Source organism: Prionailurus viverrinus, chromosome E2, assembly GCF_022837055.1.
Source record: "Prionailurus viverrinus isolate Anna chromosome E2, UM_Priviv_1.0, whole genome shotgun sequence".
NCBI lineage: Eukaryota > Metazoa > Chordata > Mammalia > Carnivora > Felidae > Prionailurus > Prionailurus viverrinus.
In genome coordinates, this window is record NC_062575.1 from 46487748 (window position 1) to 46507089 (window position 19342).

Sequence of the window (19342 nt, forward strand, 5' to 3'; positions counted from 1 at the left end):
TATACATATATATGTGTGTGTGTGTGTGTGTGTGTGTGTATTTATTTATTTATTTATTTATTTATTGTTGGTCTTCCTCACTAGAAATTAGCTCTATAAAAAAGCAGTGATTTTTGTCTGTGTAGTTCACTACTGTATCTCCAATGCCTAGGTTAGAACAAAGCCTGGCACACAGTAGGTACTCTATACAAAGTTTTTCAATAAAACACACACACAGGCACACACCCCTCCTGTTTAATCAAGAGTAAATAAAAGAAAAATTTTAAATATGAGAAGCAAAAATTGCATAAAATGACAAGGCAGAAAGATATGTTCAGCATAATAACCAGATTAAAAAAGGAATTCAATAGTTCCATCACCATTGATCATATAGAATAACCAAGTGGAAAGGGTTTTGCCATTGTGTTTAAATCAATTAGTCCATGTTCTAAAGAGAATTAACTGAACAAACTCAAACCACATCTCTTTGGACAAGAAATCTCTAGATGATCCTAATAACTCTAAGATACTAATAATGCATAATTTTTTTTTATTTTTTTCAACGTTTATTTATTTTTGAGAGACAGAGAGAGACAGAGCATGAGGAAGGGAGGGGCAGAGAGAGAGGGAGACACAGAATCTGAAGCAGGCTCCAGGCTCCAAGCTGTCAGCACAGAGCCCGACACAGGGCTTGAACCCATAAACCATGAGATCATGACCCAGGCCGAAGTCAGACACTTAACTGAGCCACCGAGGCATCCCAATAATGCATAAGTTTTTAATAATGCTAAAAGATCAAGTCACTATATCACAATAAGACAGTGGGTTGTATAGTTGCAGATAAATAAAATTTAATACCTCACTGTGAGGTAAAACACCAGATATAAGTACAAACACCTATGCAAAAGGCATGGGTGTAAAAGATTTTACAACATTACAAGTGAAGTTTAATTGAAAAAACAATCAATCAGAGGAAGAAATCAGGTGCCATACTTAGATCAGAATCAATTAGTGAATAACTCAAACTCTTCTTTGGTCTGAGTCATTATTCTTTTTCTTTTAGGCCTGTTAAGTTTACTGTAACCTTGGGGAGTGTTCCAAAATAAGTTATTACTCAACTCTTAGAAAGTATTAAAATAAGTATTTCTATACACCTAGGAAATATAAGAAAGAATAAAGAAGTGACATGGATTTTTAGCATATGATATTGACATTTTAGGTTAGATGTGGTATGTTTGGCAGCGTTTTATAATCATTTTTTTCTGTTCAAGGTTTGAAGTATTAAGTCATACTAAATCTATGGTTTAAGTTGTTTCAAGGCCATTTGTCTTAATATTTGGGAAATTTTCAGATTTGTATTAGATATAAGAATAAGTTGGCTAATAAAGAACTTTTAAGAGTAGTAGTCATTGTTTCACTCCATGCACATATATAAATCCTTTATTCTTTCATAATTCCTTTGTTCTGTTGTTTTCATAGATGCTGTCCAGACAATGTCCAAAATTCTAATGGTTCTAACTGTTCAAGGTGGCCCCATTACCATATCATCAAAGTTTACTTCCCTACATCCACTCAAATAAAATAGGAATATACTGCCCTATACCTTCATATTCCTTATTACTCTGAAGAATGGTAATAATTTATGCCCTCAAAATTTTACGCTCCAACTGTTTTACCTTCGCCATAGTCGAAAATGTCGCATCCTTTCTGCCAGTAATGTCTGTCTGAATCTCTAGTTCCAAACAAGATAAAAATTTCTTAAACCAAAATTATAATCTACCCACAAAAGAAGACCTCATTTACAATTCTATTATATTCTATTACACAGTATATTTAAATCCATACTGTAAACAGAAAATCAAATAATTCCTTTAAGAGCCATTCATGAACTTTTCTCTCAGCTTGTCATTCTTTCTTTAAAGGCCTATGGTGAGTCATTACCACAGATGATTTTAATTCCTTATGGGAAAGCCTGTTAAGGAGTTTTACTAAGTGAATTTTTAAAAAAATTATCCTTATTATGAAGCAGTCTAATAAATACTAACTTTTATCAACAATGTAAAAATTCTCTCAGCTTTGTGAAGGCTGTATATTGAACTTCCATAAACTTGTTTCAGCAAAAGGTTTCTCAGGATAATTACACCATATAAAATATTAAGGCTTTCTCACATGTAGCAAATAAAGGGTGCATGAATCAGTACTATAATTCCAAGAGGCAAAAATCCAATTCAAATTAACTTAAGCAAAAAAAGGAAATTTATTGTATCACAAAAATGAAAAAGTAAAAGATGGTATAGACTTCAGGCATGATTGAATTGAGAAGATAAAACAATGTCATCAGATTTCTGTCTCTCTGTGTTGGACTGATCCTGGGAAGGCTTTCCTCATGTAGTGGCAAAAAGGCTACTGGTGAGTTTTTAACCTTGAAAAAAAGTCCTTGCAGCTTGCAATTCCAGGAAAAACATTATCTTCTCTGACTATCCATAACAATACCCTGTTATTGGGTTCTAGTGGTCCAGACAAGGCCATCTGCCAATCCCTTATTAACTAGCTTGTGGCCAGCCCATGACCAATCCACTGCTTTCCCTGATTAATAGTTTCATCAGAATGATACGCAATGAGGGTGAGGTAAATTTCAAACGGGGCATAGAACAGATCCAAAAGTAACAGATGTCTACTATTCAGGCTATTTCAAATAAGGGATGCTCATAAACTGAAGGCTTTTTCCATATTTACTACATTCATAGAATCATTAACCAAAGAACTAATTGACTGATATTTATTTAATAAGGACTGAGTGGTGACTGTTTTCTTCCTTATACTTGTTATAATCAGAGAGTTTCTTTATTATGAATTTTCTGATGTCGTCTAAGGGCTGAGGCACAGCTAAAATTAGTCCCACATTCACTGCAGTTATAGGGTTTGTCTCCAGCATGAATTCTCTGGTGTAGCCTAAGGGACAAGATCTGATGGAAAGCCTTCCCACATTCATTACATTCATAGGGTTTCTCTCCAGTATGAATTCTCTGATGTTGATTAAGGTATGAGCCACAACTGAAGGCCTTCCCACATTTGTTACATTCATAGGGTTTCTCTCCTGCATGACTTCTCTTATGATGAATTAGAACTAAAGCATCACTGAAGGCTTTCCCACATTTACTGCATTCAAAAGGTCTCTCTCCAGTATGTATTCTATGATGTCGATTAAGTTGTGAGTCAGTCCTAAAAAACTTCCCACATTTGATGCATTCATAGGGCTTTTCACCTGTATGAATTCTCTGATGTTGATTAAGGTGTGAGCGATAGCCAAAAGTCTTCCCACATTCATTACATTTAAAGGGTTTCTCTCCTGTATGAATCCTTTGATGCAGAGTAAGGGCAATGCGTCTGCTGAAGGCTTTTCCACATTGATTACATTCATAGGGTTTCTCTCCAGTGTGAATTCTCTGATGTTGATTGAGGTGTGCGCTCTGTCTGAAGGCTTTGTTACATTCCTTACATTCATATGGTTTCTCCCCTGTGTGAATTCTCTGATGTTCAACAAGGAAGGCATAACGGCTAAAGGCCTTCCCACATTCATTGCATGCAAAGGGTTTCTCTCCGGTGTGGATTCTCTGATGTTGAGCAAGGTGTGCACTCTGTCTGAAAGCTTTGTTACATTCCTTACACTCATAGGGTTTCTCTCCAATATGAGTTCTTTGATGTTCACTGAGAAAGAAGTCATGGCTAAAGGCTTTTCCACAGTCATTGCATGCGTATGGTTTCTCTCCACTGTGAATTCTCTGAGGTTGAGTAAAGAATGAGTAACAGCTAAAGGCATCATCACATTCATTGAATCCATGTGGTAATTTTCCAAAATGAGTCGTCTGATGTTGAGTAAGTAATGAATGGAAACTTAAGAGATTTGAAAAATCATTACTTTCATAAGGTTTCTCCCCAGGAGGACTTCTTATATCTTTACTAAGGTATGTATTCTGGTTGAATTCTTCACATTCATTATCTATCAAAGATTCTTTCTCAGCAGGTAATCTTTTATGTTCAATTAGGATGGAATTTGGGGGAAACATTTTATCATAAATATCAAATTTATGCATTTGCTCTACTGTGGGAACTCTCTCTTGTGTCGAAAGTACTGGCTTCAAGAGAACACTTCTCTCAGAATTGTTATATTTATTGTCTCTTTTCACAGCAGGGATTTCCCTAAGAGTTGTCACTTGCCTGAAATGCCTCTCCTGATTTTGTTGATGCCGCTCAAATTCACCCTCGTATTTCCAGGCTTCTCTGAAACTGGAATATTCAAGGTTATAACTTGTAAGTCTTTCCATTACCATGCCCTGGGATATTTCCTCTTCATCAATGTACCATTTTGGAGGTAATTCCTTGATTTCATACCAAGACTCCCAGTCTGAAAAATATCAAGAAAGCAAATGTGTCCTTTTTTTTCCTTTGCAAGGAGAAAACTGTTATAGAAGAAATAAGAATTTATTTGGGGGGATGGAGGGGAGAAAGCACATGGTTTTGACACCTTTCAAATATGGCCATGCAATATGAACAAAACACAAAGAAAGAAGAACGAAGAGAGCTGATAAAGGAAGATATATGTGTTGGTGATGGTGACGAGGTGATAGAGGAAATGTAAGGCACAAAGCACATTTATATACAGATAAAATGTAGGGTACTTAGATGCAGACAAAGGTAAAGGCTGAGAAAATAAGAAATTGAAAACAACTGATTAGATCATAATCAGTTTCCCTGCCTTGAAGTCTCAAGTCCTATTCACTATCTAGTCCTATTCATAAGACTAAAAGCTCCATGAGTCAGTGACTAATGTTTACTTCTTTTTCTTCTTACTGCTGCATTTAGTGCCTAGGACAATGGTAGCATTTTGTTGAATGAATGAATGCTAACAAAAAGCTCAACAACTTCTAAGATTTTATCAAGGACCAGAAAAAAATTATCATGGTTTTGGGTTGTTTTTTTTTTTTTAGGTGTCTAGAATAAATCTGGAGGTCAGCTTTTCTCATCATTGAGAGAAAAATGCTACCTACAGAACAGACACTTGATATTTTCAGGAGAGGATGTTGGTTGAGACAAGATGGAAAGAAAACTGTTTTTAAAAGATGACCTCAACAAAAAAAGGAAAATGAGGGGAGCCTGGCTGGCTAAGTTGGTGGAGCATGGAGCATACTCTTGATCTTGAACTCTTGATCTTGGTGTTGTATGTCTGAGCCCTATGTTGGGTGGGGAGATTACTTAAAAATAAAATCTTAAAAAAAAAAGGAGGGGTGCCTGGGTGACAGCATCTGACTTCAGCTCAGGTCATGATCTCACAGTTCTTGAGTTCAAACCCCGTGTCAGGGCTCTGTGCTGACAGCTCAGAGCCTGGAGCCTGCTTCATATTCTGTATCTCCCTCTCTCTCTGCCCCTCCCCTGCTTGTGCTCTGTCTGTCTCTCTCTCCCTATCAAAAATAAATAAACATTAAAAAAAGGAAAATGAAAAAGTCCTTTTCTTTTTTTTTTTTTTTTTTAAAGTTTATCCATTTTTGAGAGAGACAGAGCATGAGCAGGGGAGAGGCAGAGAGAGAGAGGGAGACACAGAATCCAAAGCAGGCTCCAGACTCTGAGCTGCCAGCACAGAGCCCGACGCAGGGCTCGAACTTATGAACCGTGAGATCATGGCCTGAGCTGAAGTTGGATGTTCAATCAACTGAGTCACCCAGGCGCCCTGAGAAAGTCCTTTTCATGTCACACACAATAATCAGCCAATATATTCAACTGTACAGAATCTACTACTATGTGCCCAGCATCCAGTAGAGGAAAAAAAGTCTGAGACACACACAGGTGCTTCTCCCTTTTTTAAACTCTAAGGAGGTGAAACTTGTGCATACAAAAATTCAACATGACACATAATGAAGGACTAGCTAATATGATACAGATTATTAGTAGTATAAGTGTCAGAAAAGAGAGATCAAAACTCACTAGTTTAGTTAAGGAATAATTCCTGGAGAATCTGAGCTTTATTTTCAAGGCTATGATCAAGCTTCTAAAATGCAGTGATTATTTTATTAACAGTCACTTTCATGTTTTGATATTCACAGGGATTATTTCAGAACTGTACATGTTAGCATTTTTTTTTTTTTTTAGTTAATTATAGTCTTTTCCAGAACAGCATCCCATCTATTGAAAGAAAAGCTGCTTCCAGGCCAGGTCAGCACAAATTAAAAAGCAAAGAACACATTATGCATCTGTATCTTTCTTCTTTCCAATACAGCCTCCACTCAAGGAAAGCCCCATCCCTACCTATCCCTCCTATGCACAGCCACAGATTTTCTCATACTTGGGGCTCTATCTCAACCAAGGCCTGAGAGGAATTTGTTCACTTATCCTCTGTTAGGTCTACACTATTGTTCTTTTCTTTCTTTCTTTCTTTCTTTCTTTCTTTCTTCTTTCTTTCTTTTTTTTTTTCTTTTTTTTGGCAGAAACTCATTCTGTTCCCTCACCAACTCTCCTAGAACCTCCTTTCCTATATTCATCACCTAGGGTCACTACATTTCCTCTTACCAAGAATAAACCTTTTCTCTATTCCAGAAGCTTTATACAATACCTACTGTAATGCTGAGTAAAAGAAGACTGATGGGAGAAGATTACAAACATTTTCCAACATCAGATGCCTAGAGCTCCAACCAGATGCCTAGAGCTCCAAGCTTTTTTGTGGAAAAAAAAAAAAAAAGATATTCTGTACTTAGGCAAATGAATACTATAGGGGAAGGAACTCCATATAGGGCACTCCAGGGGAAAGTATAGAGTATAGCCTAGGGAAAGTATACAGCAAGAAGTAAGTACGAAGGAAGACATATTCATTATGCTTGGAGTAAAGAAATACTTAGAAATCAGTGGTATTAAGATACTATGGTGACATTCAGCAAAAGAGAGAAGACAACTCACTCATATCAGTGATTGAGGGGAAAAGGGAAGTTATGGATTCAGGTAAATTGGGAGAGAGCCAAATGGGCATCCATGTGTCACAATGGAAACAACATAGGGTTTGGGGTCATAGGCGAGTTTAATCCTACTTCTGCATCTAGCTAGCTAGTTATTCTACCTTTAACAAATTGATTAACCCACCTCTTAAGCCTCAGTTTCACAGCAGGCAAAATGAGGTGACCTTACTAGTATGGTATAAGAATAAAGGATAATAAATTTAGAAAATATCTAGGAGTATCTGGTTCATTATAGGTATTCAGTGACACTTACCGCACAATGAAACAAATTAATATGTATTCATTCAGTTATTCTTATACGTACACCATTATGTCTGAAAAGGGATTATGAAATAGACTGATGGTCAAGTGGCAAGACACAGAATGGGAGAAGTAAACCCTTTGGGGTTAAAATATATCCAGGCAATTAGAGATGTGTGATTTCCAACTAATTATAATCTATAAATGGATGAAATTAAAAATCAAAGAATGATCAACTTTGGAATCCAATCAGAACTGCACAGAAAGTATTAAGTATAGTTATTTATTGTTGGAAGAGGAAAATTTCTTTCTTACTAGACTGTAGAGTCTCCCACATGCTGAACTGATGAGCAGTAGACAAACTGGTAGATATCCTGATGAAGTAAGTAATCTCCTGGCATGAAACCCAGAAGATTCTAGTAGGAAATCTGGGGAAAAAAGGACAGGACCTAAGGAGAAGTCTGAAGAAGGAGAAAGTTTACTGCTAAAGCCCAGAATTCATGTTCCAGTGAATAACTTGACCAATGACCCATAGACTTAGAGATTGGATCTTCACCTTTAAAAAGCCATATAGAGGGGAACCTAGGTGGCTCAGTCAGTTGAGCATCTGACTCTTGATTTCAGCTCAGGTCATGATCCCAGGGTAATAAGATTGAGCTCCGCATCAGGCTCCACACTGAGCATGGAGCCTACCTGGGATTCTCTCTCTCTGTCCCTCTCTCCTAGTTGTGCTCTGTCTCTCTCCAAAAATAAAACCAAAAAGCAAAAACAAAACCTGTATGGAGCTATGCTGTCCAATATGGTAGCCACTAACCACATATGGCAATTCAACACATATTTAAATTCATTAAAATAAAAAAAATTTAATTCAGTTTTTCAGTAATGCCTCGTCATATTTCAAGTGCTCAACAGCCTAATATGGCTAGTGGCTACAATACTGGAAAGCACAAACACAGATCATAACCATCCTCACAGAATGTTCTACTAGACAGCACTGGATAGAGATCCAAAGTAACATGACAAAGATCTTATGTTTGAATGAGGAAAAGACAGAAAAATAGGGACAGGAGTAGGTTAAAGGGAGAAAGAAACAGAACAGAACTTTGGACAGAGAAAAAGGATAGCAGAACTATCTTATACATCTCAGTATGCTGACAAGTAAAAAATAAAGAGTCCTGGATTTAGCAAAATTAGAGGGGTAGAAGCCAGACTGCAAGTGGTAAGACAGTGCAAGAGAATTTGAAGTAAAGGAAATGAGATTACAATTGGTACAGAAGTGACTGGAAGAGAGAAGGGAATATGGTATATAGAAACACCAAAAAGGTCCCATAAAATGGTATGAAATTATTTCAAAGATTTTTTCAAAGAATATTTAAGTAAATAAAAATGTAAGATATAACTGTACCAAAAGAAAAAAAATGGATACACATGCTTGTTTACCCCAACTTAATTTGTATCAGGTCAGTTTCAATCAGAATTTTATTTTTATAAAATCAAGGATTTTATTTCTGAACTTATGAAATTATTTTAAAGGATTCATGGCAAAAAATGAGCAATAATATAAAAAAAAATTCTGAAGAAAAAAAGTTTCTGGACCAATAATATGACCTAAGCATTGCATTTTATACCTTCATTTCATTAAAATCCCTAGGAAAGGACTCAACCAGGGTGACTTGTAAAATTCTCTAATATTATAGGGAAATGTCAAGAGAAACACCTGAAGCATGCAAGCTTATGGGATGTAGATATCAGAGCAAAGAGCTCTGTAGTTCATCCCCTTCCCCACTTCTCTCTCACAACCATAAGTTTGTTCGCCATATTTATAGGTCTGATTCTGCTTTTTGTTTTAGCTTCTTTAGATTCCACTTCTGAGTAAAATCATATGGTATTTGTCTTTCTCAGTCTTATTTCACTTAGCATAATGCCCCGTAGAGGTCCATCAGTGTTGTCACAAATGGCAAGATTGTGTCTTTTTATGGTTTCGTAATATTCCATTGTGCATATATACACCGTATCTTACTTCTCCATTTGTCTATTGATGGACACTTAGGTTACTTCTATATCTTGACTATTACAAATGATGCTGCAATAAATATATGGGTGCATATATCTTTTTGAATTAGTGTTTTCATTTTCTTCAGGTAAATACTCACTGGTGGAATTATTGTAACATATGGTATTTCTACTTTTAATTTGGGGCGGGGGGGGGCTTGTATACTGTTTTCCACAGTGGCTGTACCAGTTTACATTCCCACTGGCAGTACACTAGGGTTGCTTTTTCTCCACATCCTCATCAATACAATGTTTTAAGTTAAAAAAGTCTTTTTAAGCAAGTTGAAAATAGATGCATATAAAAAGTGTGTGTGTGTGTGTGTGTGTGTGTGTGTGTGTGTGTGTGTATCTGTGCAAGAGACATTGTAGAAAAATACAGATCCAACCATGAATAGGAGTGGTCTTTGGATGATATCTTGAGAGAGTATACTTTCTACTTTATACATTTGTTAATTGCTTGAATATTTTCTAATAAATATTATTTCTATTTAAAAGAAAAAAGGAGGGGCGCCTGGGTGGCTCAATCAGTTAAGCATCCAATTTCAGCTCAGGTCATGATCTTACGGTCTTTGGGTTTGAGCCCTGCATCAGGCTCTGTGCTGACAGCTCTAAGCCTGGAACCTACTTCAGCTTCTGTGTCTCCTTCTCCCTCTGCCACTCCCCCACTCACATTCTGTCTCTGTCTCTCTCTCAAAACTAAACATTAAAAAAATCTTTTTAATAAAAGAAAAAAGGAAAAGGGTGCCTGGTTGGCTCAGTCAGTAGAGCATGTGACTCTTCATCTAGGGATTGTAAGTTCAAACCCCACATGGGGTGTAGAGATTACTTAAAAAAAAAAAAAAGGAAAATGTTAGCTGGTCCTTAGCTGCACCTCTCATACATATTCAGATAGATATGGAATCCTTCCATGTGTTTTTTCCATAAGATTCCCTTCAATTAAGTGTGTTCAGGATGATGGAGTTTACTCAAATAAAAAAATATATATTTAAAAAAAATTAAAATACTGTTGGGGTGGATGGGTGGCTCAGTTGGTTGGGTGTCCAACTTCAGCTAAGGTCATGATCTCACGGTTTGTGAGTTTGAGCCCTGCATTGGGCTCTGTGCTGACAGCTCCAAGCCTGGAGCCTGCTAAGGATTCTGTGTCTCCCCCTGTCTCTGCCCCTTCCCTGCTCATGCTCTGTCTCTCTGTCTCAAAAATAAACATCTTCTTATTGTTACTTTATTTTTTAAATTTACATCCAGATTAGTTAGCATATAGTGCAACAATGATTTCAGGAGTAGATTCCTTAATGCCCCTTACCTATTTAACCCATCCCCCCTCCCATAATCCCTCCAGCAACCCTCTGTTTGTTCTCCATATTTAGGAATCTCTTATGTTTTGTCTCCACCCCTGTTTTTATATTATTTTTGCTTCCCTTCCCTTATGTTCATCTGTTCTATGTCTTAAAGTCCTCATATGAGTGAAGTCACATGATATTTGTCTTTCTCTAATTTCGCTTAGCATAATACCCTCTAGTTCCATCCATGTAGTTGCAATAAATAAACATTTTTCAAAAAAAATTTTAATGAGTGTTGAAAGAGATTAAAAAAAAATGTTTTTGAGTATAGCTGACACATAATGTTACATAGTTTCAGGTACATAACCACATCTAGTTAAAACTCACTACATTCTTGCTTCTGATTCTGTGTCTCCCTCTCTCTCTGCCCCTTCCCCATTCATGCTCTGTGTCTCTCTGTCTCAAAAATAAATAAACGTTTAAAAAAAAAAAAGGGGCGCCTGGGTGGCTCAGTCGGTTGAGCGTCCGACTTCGGCTCAGGTCACGATCTCACAGTCCGTGAGTTCGAGCCCCGCGTCGGGCTCTGGGCTGATGGCTCAGAGCCTGGAGCCTGCTTCCGATTCTGTGTCTCCCTCTCTCTCTGCCCCTTCCCCATTCATGCTCTGTCTCTCTCTGTCTCAAAAATAAATAAACGTTTAAAAAAAAAAAACTCACTACATTCTGGCCAAGGACCAAACACTGCCCACTGCAGGCAAGGAGAGCCTCTGCAGATGACTGGCCTGAAAGAGCAGCCAAAAAACATAACAACAGAGGGCACATAGTACACACCAGAGACATTCCTTGAAGCACCATGCCCTGGACACTATATGAGCTCTTCTTCATAAAGCCATTACTCTCAGGAGCAGGAAACATAACAGGCTTTTCTAACATACAGAAGAAGTCAGAGACAGAATGTCAAGGTGTAGGAATTCATCCCAAAAGAAAGAACAAGGTCAGAGCCAGAGATCTAATGGAAACAGACATAAGTAATATGCCTGATGGAAAATTTAAAGAAACAATCATAAGAATACTTACTGGGCTTGAGAAAAAAAATGGAAGACTTCAGGGAGGCCCTTACCACAGCGATAAAAGAGTTAAAAAACAATCAGTGGGAAATGAAAAATACAATAACTGAGATTCAAACAGAATGGATATGGGGCGCCTGGGTGGCGCAGTCAGTTAAGCGTCCGACTTCAGCCAGGTCACGATCTCGCGGTCTGTGAGTTCGAGCCCCGCGTCGGGCTCTGGGCTGATGGCTCAGAGCCTGGAGCTTGTTTCCGACTCTGTGTCTCCCTCTCTCTCTGCCCCTCCCCCGTTCATGCTCTGTCTCTCTCTGTCCCAAAAATAAATAAACGTTGAAAAAAAAAACCAAAAAAAAAAAAACAAAAAAAAACAGAATGGATGTAATGACCACAAGGATGGAAAAAGCATAGGAACAAATAAGTGATATTAAAGATAGAATAATGGAAAATAATGAAGCTGAACAAAAGAGAGAAAGAATTATGGATCAAAGAATAGACTTTGAAAACTCAGTGACTCCATCAAAAGTAGTAACATTCATATTACAGGAGCCACAGAAGAATAACAAATGTTGTTAAAATGTCTATTATTACCCAAAGCAATCTACACATTTAATGCAATCCATATCAAAACACCAACAGCATTTTTCACAGAGCTAGAAAAAACAATCCTAAAATTTGTATGGAACCACAAAAGACCCCGAATAGCCAAAGTAATCTTGAAAAAGAAAAGCAAAGCTAGAGGCATCACAATTCCAGACTTCAAGTTATATTATAAAGCTGTAATCATCAAGACAGTATGGTTACTGGCACAAAAACAGATACATAGATCAATGAAACAGAATAGAAAACCCAGAAATGAACTCACAAGTATATGGTCAATTCATCTTCAACAAAGCAGGAAAGAATATTAATGGAAAAAGACAGTCTCTTCAACAAATGGTGTTGGGGAAACTGGACAGCAACATGCAAAAGAATGAAACTGGACTAGTTTCTCTACCATACACAAAAATAAATTCAGTATTTGTTAAATGTGAAACCTGAAACCATCAAAATCCTAGAGGAGAATATAGGCAGTAACCTCTTAGACATCGACCATAGCCACTTCTTACTAGATATGTCTCCTGAGGCAAGGAAAACAAAAGCAAAAATAAACTATTGGGCTTAATCAAAATAAAAAACTTCTGCACAGAGAAGGAAACAATCAACAAAACTAACTAAAAGGCAACCTACAAAATGGGAGAAGATATTTGCAAATGATGTATCTAATAAAGGGTTAGTATCCAAAATATATAAAGAACTTATCAAACTCAACACCCAGAAATCAAATAATCCAGTGAAGAGATGGGCAGAAGACATAAATAGACATTTTCCCAAAGAAGACATACAGATGGCCAACTAACACATGAAAAGATGCTTATCATCACTCATCATCAAGGAAATACAAATCAAAACTCCAATATCACCTCACACTAGTCAGAATGGCTAAAATGAACAACTCAGGAAACAAGTATTAACAAAGATGGGGAGAAAGGGGAATGCTCTTACACTATTGGTGGTAATATAAACTGTTGCAGCCACTATGGAAAACAGTATGAAGGTTTCTCAAAAAGTTAAAAATAGAACTACCCTACAAATCAGCAACTGCACTACTAGGAATTTACCCAAAGGATACAAAAATACTGATGTGAAGGGATACATGCACCCTGATGTTTACAGCAGAGGTACCAACAATAGCCAAATTATGAAAACATCCCAAATGTCCATTGACTGATGAATGGATAAAGATGTGGTACATATATACAATGGATTATTACTCAGCCATAAAAATGAATGAAATGTTCCCATTTGCAATGCTGTGGATGGAGCTGTAGAGTATTATGCTAAGCAAAATAAGTCAGTCAGAGAAAGACACAGACCATATGATTTCACTCATGTGGAATTTAAGAAACAAAAACAAATGAATATAGCAGGGGCAAAAAAGAGAGAAGCAAACTAAGAAACAGACTCTTAACTACAGAGAACAAACTGATGGTTACTGGAGGGAGATGGGCAGAGGGATGGATTAAATAGGTGATAGGTATTAAGGAGGGTACTTGTAATGAGCACTGGGTTTGTATGTATGTGATTAATCACTAAATTCTACACTTGACACTAATATTACACTGTTTGTTAACTAACTGGAATTTAAATAAAAATTTGGAGAAAAATAATTTTTAAATACAATGTTACATTAGTTTCAGCTATACAACACAGTGATCCAAATTCTGTATACCTTATGCTATGCTCCCCACAAGTGTACTTACTATCTGTCACCATACAATGCTATTATAATATCACCGACTGGATTCCCTATGCTGTGTGTTTTATTCCCTCCCATGACTTGCTCATTCCATAACTGGAAGCCTGTATCTCCCACCCCCCTTCACCCATTTTGCCCATCCTTCCACTTCCTTCCCTCTGGCAAATGTCAGTTTGTTCTCCATTCTACTTGAGTTCTCTGATTCTACTTTGAGTTTGTTTCATTTGTTTTGTTTCTTTTAGATTCCAGATATGAGTGAAAACATATGGACCTAAAGGGAATTATGCTAAGTGAAATAACTCAGACTGAGAAAGACTAAGAAAGCTGTTTTTTAATGAAAACTAAGTTGAAAGTTTTTAGAAAAATAGGCTAAAAGTGTGTCACTTAAAAACTTGCTTTTGTATTCCATGTGGAAAAGAATTGTGAAAGCCTATTAAAAACGTTAAAATCTCTACAAAGATTCTTTATTCACACTGGTTTGAAATGTTATGCTTTGCTTAAAAAAAATGAGCAATAGATATTGTAGATAGTGCATCATGAGTGTGGCTTATATAAGGAGGACAGTGCTAAACTCCAACAAATCATATTCAAATAAAGGCTTTATAACTGTATCAGAAAATTAATGAATATTTATATATGTTATACAGTTAAAATAAAATGTCTCACGTGTGTATTTTTCATGATTCCTCATAACCAACTTTTTAAAAAAGTAATTACTTACAAATCAAATAAACAGCAGTCTGTTTTGCACAATTTTATATTTCTATAGATTTATAAAAGAATTAAATAACACTATATAGATACATATTTTAACTATTAATATCCATTGTCAAACTGCCCTCCAAAATAATTCTTATCAATTTGCATTACTACCAGAACATAAAGTACATGTCATCAAACTCATCTATCCTAACATCATTCTAAAATCTTTGCCCCTGTAAGGAAAGAGTACCTCATTATTTTATAATTTCCAAATTTCTGATTATAGAAAAGAGGATTTTTATATATTGATATAAAATACATGTACTGACTATGTATTTTGTGGTTTCATCTTTGGTGAATTCTTTATTCATATCCTTCACACATATTTTAATTGCACTAGCATTTTCTTTTAAGTGGTTTAAAGAAGTCATTTATACATTTATGGCATTAAGGCTTTATAGTATTTTTTTCCCTCAAATTGCCATTTTTTATTGTCACATCATTTTTTATTGTCACATGTCATCTTCATCTATAGTGCTTTCGATAAAATTTTTGAAAGCATGTTATGAAGTCAAATCTCCCAGTTTTCCATTATAGAGTCTTGCCTTGATGTCATTTTAAGAAAGACTTTCCAAAATCCAGTATTATAAAAATACCATCCTTAACTTTAAAAAAAAATCTCTCCATGCTGCTGATTTGAAAAGCTACCTTTATCAAATACTAAGTTCTCATGTATACATGGGTATATTTCTGTACTTTCTCTGTTGTTCCACTGATCTATTTCACTGTCTTTGTATCAGACTATTCTCCCCCATAGATAACAGGCAAAATTTTAAATATTAAAAATTGAATCAAGCACTATATTGAATGAATAATACACAGAAGCAAGTATGCAATCCCAAAATATAAAAATAGTTCAGCAAGATGAAATCTTTACTATATAAATTCTTTTTTGTTTGTTTTTTAAATTCTTTTTTTAATGTTTATTTATTTATTTTGAGAGAGAGACAGAGAGACAGAGAGAGAGCATGAGTGGGGGAGACAGAGAATCTTAAGCAGGATCCATGCTCAGCATGGAGCCCAACGCAGGGCTTAATCTCATGCTCATGAGATCATGACCTCAGCCAAAATCAAGAGTTGGATGCTTAACCAACTGAGCCACCCAAGTGCCCCTATTATAAATTCTTATAGAATTTTTCTTCTATAACTTTTATAGAAGAAAAAATAGTAAAAGAGAAAAAAATAATTGCCTTGAAAGATGCTGAAAATATATAAAATTCAAAAGCCTCTCATGCTTAAAATATATACATCCGTACATACAATACATAGTGCTAGGGATAGAAAAAAATAGGCACATTTAGTTTGAAACCCCTAAAAATGTCCCATCATATCAGAAAGAAAAAAATTATAGCAATTGTTCAACACAAATATGGAAACTGTGGTTGATAAAGTGGAATTAAAATAAAAAAAGGGAAAAGGGAACATATACACTGGAAAGGTATTATTACATCCAGCAAATAGTTTGCCTTTTCCTCTTAAGTCCATAGAAACATCTCCCAGACTCCCTTGCAACCGAGTGACTGAATTCTGGCTAATCAGAAGTGATAGATGCCACAAATGGTACTTCCAGACCAGTCCATCAAAAACATCCTGAGAGATCCTTCATCCATTTGTGTGTGTGTGCGTGTGTTTCTATCTCCCCCTTTCTTTCTCAGTGGCTGGCTTCAGAGGATTGCACAGAGGACTTCCAGGCAATGGTGAGTCCTAAGAGATGACACAGCCAACAGATGAAATAGAGCTGTATAGCTGAATGACAGCATGCAGCAGAGGCCCAGGATAACCTCACACTGGACTGTGACATGTGCAAGAAACAATCCCTATTGTTTTTATTCACTGAGGCTTTGTTAAAATAATTAGATTTATGTTGACTAATACACTCAGAGAATTGTTGAAAACCTACTACAAAAAAGAGTATATTGAACTGGCTAGATAGATGATACAATAATGCAAATTAATACTTTTTCTATATACCAACAATAACCAAACATCTAAAGGTATATAATGCTACATAGTAAGGAAAATAGTATAGCATTGGCTTAGGAATAAGTAAATAGATCAATGTAACAAAAAAAACAGAGGACAGAAACAAGATTCATGCAAACATAAGGACTTAGCATATTTCAGAGGTGACATTATAATTAATAGAGAAGAAATGGACAAATAAACAGTACTGGGAAAACTCCATGTGGAAAAAAAGGCCTAATACATCATATTTTAAAATTAAAGCTCAGATGGATTATAGGAGAAGACTGTAAAAGTATGGAAAGAGCCCAAATGTCCAATGATGGATGAATGGATAAAGAAGATGTGGTATATATATACAATGGAGTATTACTCGGCAATCAAAAAGAATGAAATCTTTCAACTATGTGGGACTAGAGGGTATTATGCTAAGTGAAATTGGTCAGAGAAAGACAAAAATCATATGACTTCACTCATAGGAGGACTTTAAGAGACAAAACAGATGAAAATAAGGGAAAGGAAACAGAAATAATATAAAAACAGGGAGGGGGACAAAACAGAAGAGACTCATAAATATGGAGAACAAACTGAGGGTTGCTGGAGGGGTTGTGGGAGGGGGGATGGGCTAAATGGGTAAGGGGCACTAAGGAATCTACTCCTGAAATCATTGTTGCAGTATATGCTAACTGATTTGGATGTAAATTTTAAAAAATAAAAAAGAAAATTTAAAAAAATAATAAAAAAATAAAAAAAATAAAAAACACACAAAAAAACCTCTGGGTGAGTCGGGGCACCTGGGTGACTCAGTAGGTTAAGGGTCCAATCCTCTGTCTCCCTTTCTCTCTGCCTCTCCCCATTTCGTGCTGTCTCTCTCTCTCAAAAATAAATAAACATTAAAAAAAAAAAAAAACTGGGTGAGAGAAGGCACCACAATGGTAAAAGGCAAGGGAGAGTCTGGAAAAGACGACAAAAACACGTATCATAGAAAAATGATTAATACTCAGAATATGTTAAAAAAAAGTTCTAGGGGTGGGTGGCTCAGTCAGTTGACTGAGGTCATTTTGACTCAGGTCATGATCCCAGGATTGCAGGATCGAGCCCCAGGTCAGGATCCACATTCAGCATGGAGCCTGCTTAAATACTCTCTCTCTCCCTTTCCCCACCCCACTCCACTCACATGCACTTTCTCTCTCTCTAAAATTAAAAAAAAAAAAATTTTTTTAACAAAAAGAAATTCTAAAAGTCAGTAAGAAAAAGCCAAATAACCTTACCTCAAAGAATGGGTTAAAAATATGAGAAGGTAATTCACAGAACAGAAATTCTGAATGGACAGTGCATTTCCGGGAAAATGCTCGGTCTTACTAAGCAAATTAAAACAACTTCAAGAGCATTTCTCTTTCATCATACTGGTAAAAATTTATCAAGGGCAATTATCACAAACTTAAGTTGGAGAATATCAAGGGAATAAGGAAACTAGAACTCTCAGATATTGTTAGTAGAGGTATAAATAATACCATCATGTTCAAGAGCAGTTTGAGTATCAAGTAAAACAAAGTGTGCACTCCTATGCTCCAGCAATTTTACTACTATGTACAAACCCTTGACAAACTCTTACGTGCATGTGCATAGAAACATACCCTGCTACTATGTGAGTTAGCAAAAAATAGAAACAACCTAAATGGCCATCTATAGGGAAAGAGTTACATAAAATGTGGCAAATTCAAAACATGCAATAGTATACAACAGTTTAAAAAATGGAAATATATTACACATAGATTTACCAAGGATAAATCTCAGAAAAATGTTGAGTAATACAAGCAAGTTGTAGAAGAAAATGTAAAGAATACTACCTATGAAAATAAAAACACTTTTGGAGTGCCTGGGTAGCTCAGTCAGTTAAGCAACTGACTCTTGGTTTCGACTCATGTCATGATCTCACAGTTGTGGGATTGAGCCCCACATCAGTGCAGAGCCTGCTTGGGATTCTCTCTCGCCCTCTCTCTCTGCTTCTACCTGGCTTGTGTGTGCATGCACACATTTTTTCTCTCTCAAAATAAATAAACATTAAAGAAAAGAAAATAACGTTTTTCAACAAATGCATAGATATTTACAAAATATGTTTACAAAGTGAATTAGAAGGACATATGCTGAACTCATGACGTTGCTTCTCAGAGCAAGAAGCAGATGAGGAAAAATGAACTGAGAATGAGAAACAAAGAGAACTTGTACTTAAGACAGTTTATCTCTTCATCAAAAAATGAAAATATGTCAAAACATTAACAATGATCAATTCCAGGTGGTAGCCATTTATTGTATTAGTCACTGTACTTTCCTGTATTCTTCACTTTGTCTATAAAAAGAAATAAAAATATGTCCTGAAATAAAAACTCGATTCTACATCCTGAAAGACAACACACATTTCAGGAAAAAGTGATCCAAAATGGTCAGACTGAGACGTATCTAATTAAATAACTTCAAAATTAAAGAACCATCGGGGTGCCTGGGTGGCTCAGTCGGTTAGGCGTCCGACTTCGGCTCAGGTCATGATCTCATGATTTGTGAGTTCAAAACCCACGTTGGGCTCTGTGCTGACAGCTCAGAGCCTGGAGCCTGCTTTGGATTCTGTGTGTGTGTCTCTCTCTCTGCCCCTCCCCCGCTCATGCTCTGTCTCTCTCTATCTTTCAATAATGAATAAACGACAAAAAAAAA

The 19342-nt window shown here is 36.2% G+C and overlaps 1 protein-coding gene across 4 annotated transcripts in view; it reads right to left on the reverse strand.

The window, feature by feature from the left end:
- Window positions 1–2212: 2212 nt before the first annotated feature.
- ZNF527 (zinc finger protein 527) overlaps window positions 2213–19342 on the reverse strand; it is a 32382-nt gene continuing 15252 nt past the window's right edge. For all 4 annotated transcript variants that reach the window (XM_047836802.1, XM_047836801.1, XM_047836800.1 and 1 more), the window contains one exon: window positions 2213–4384. In XM_047836802.1, the coding sequence (XP_047692758.1) occupies window positions 2811–4384 (1574 nt within the window). In that variant the 3' untranslated portion in view covers window positions 2213–2810. The remainder of the gene's footprint in view (window positions 4385–19342) is intronic.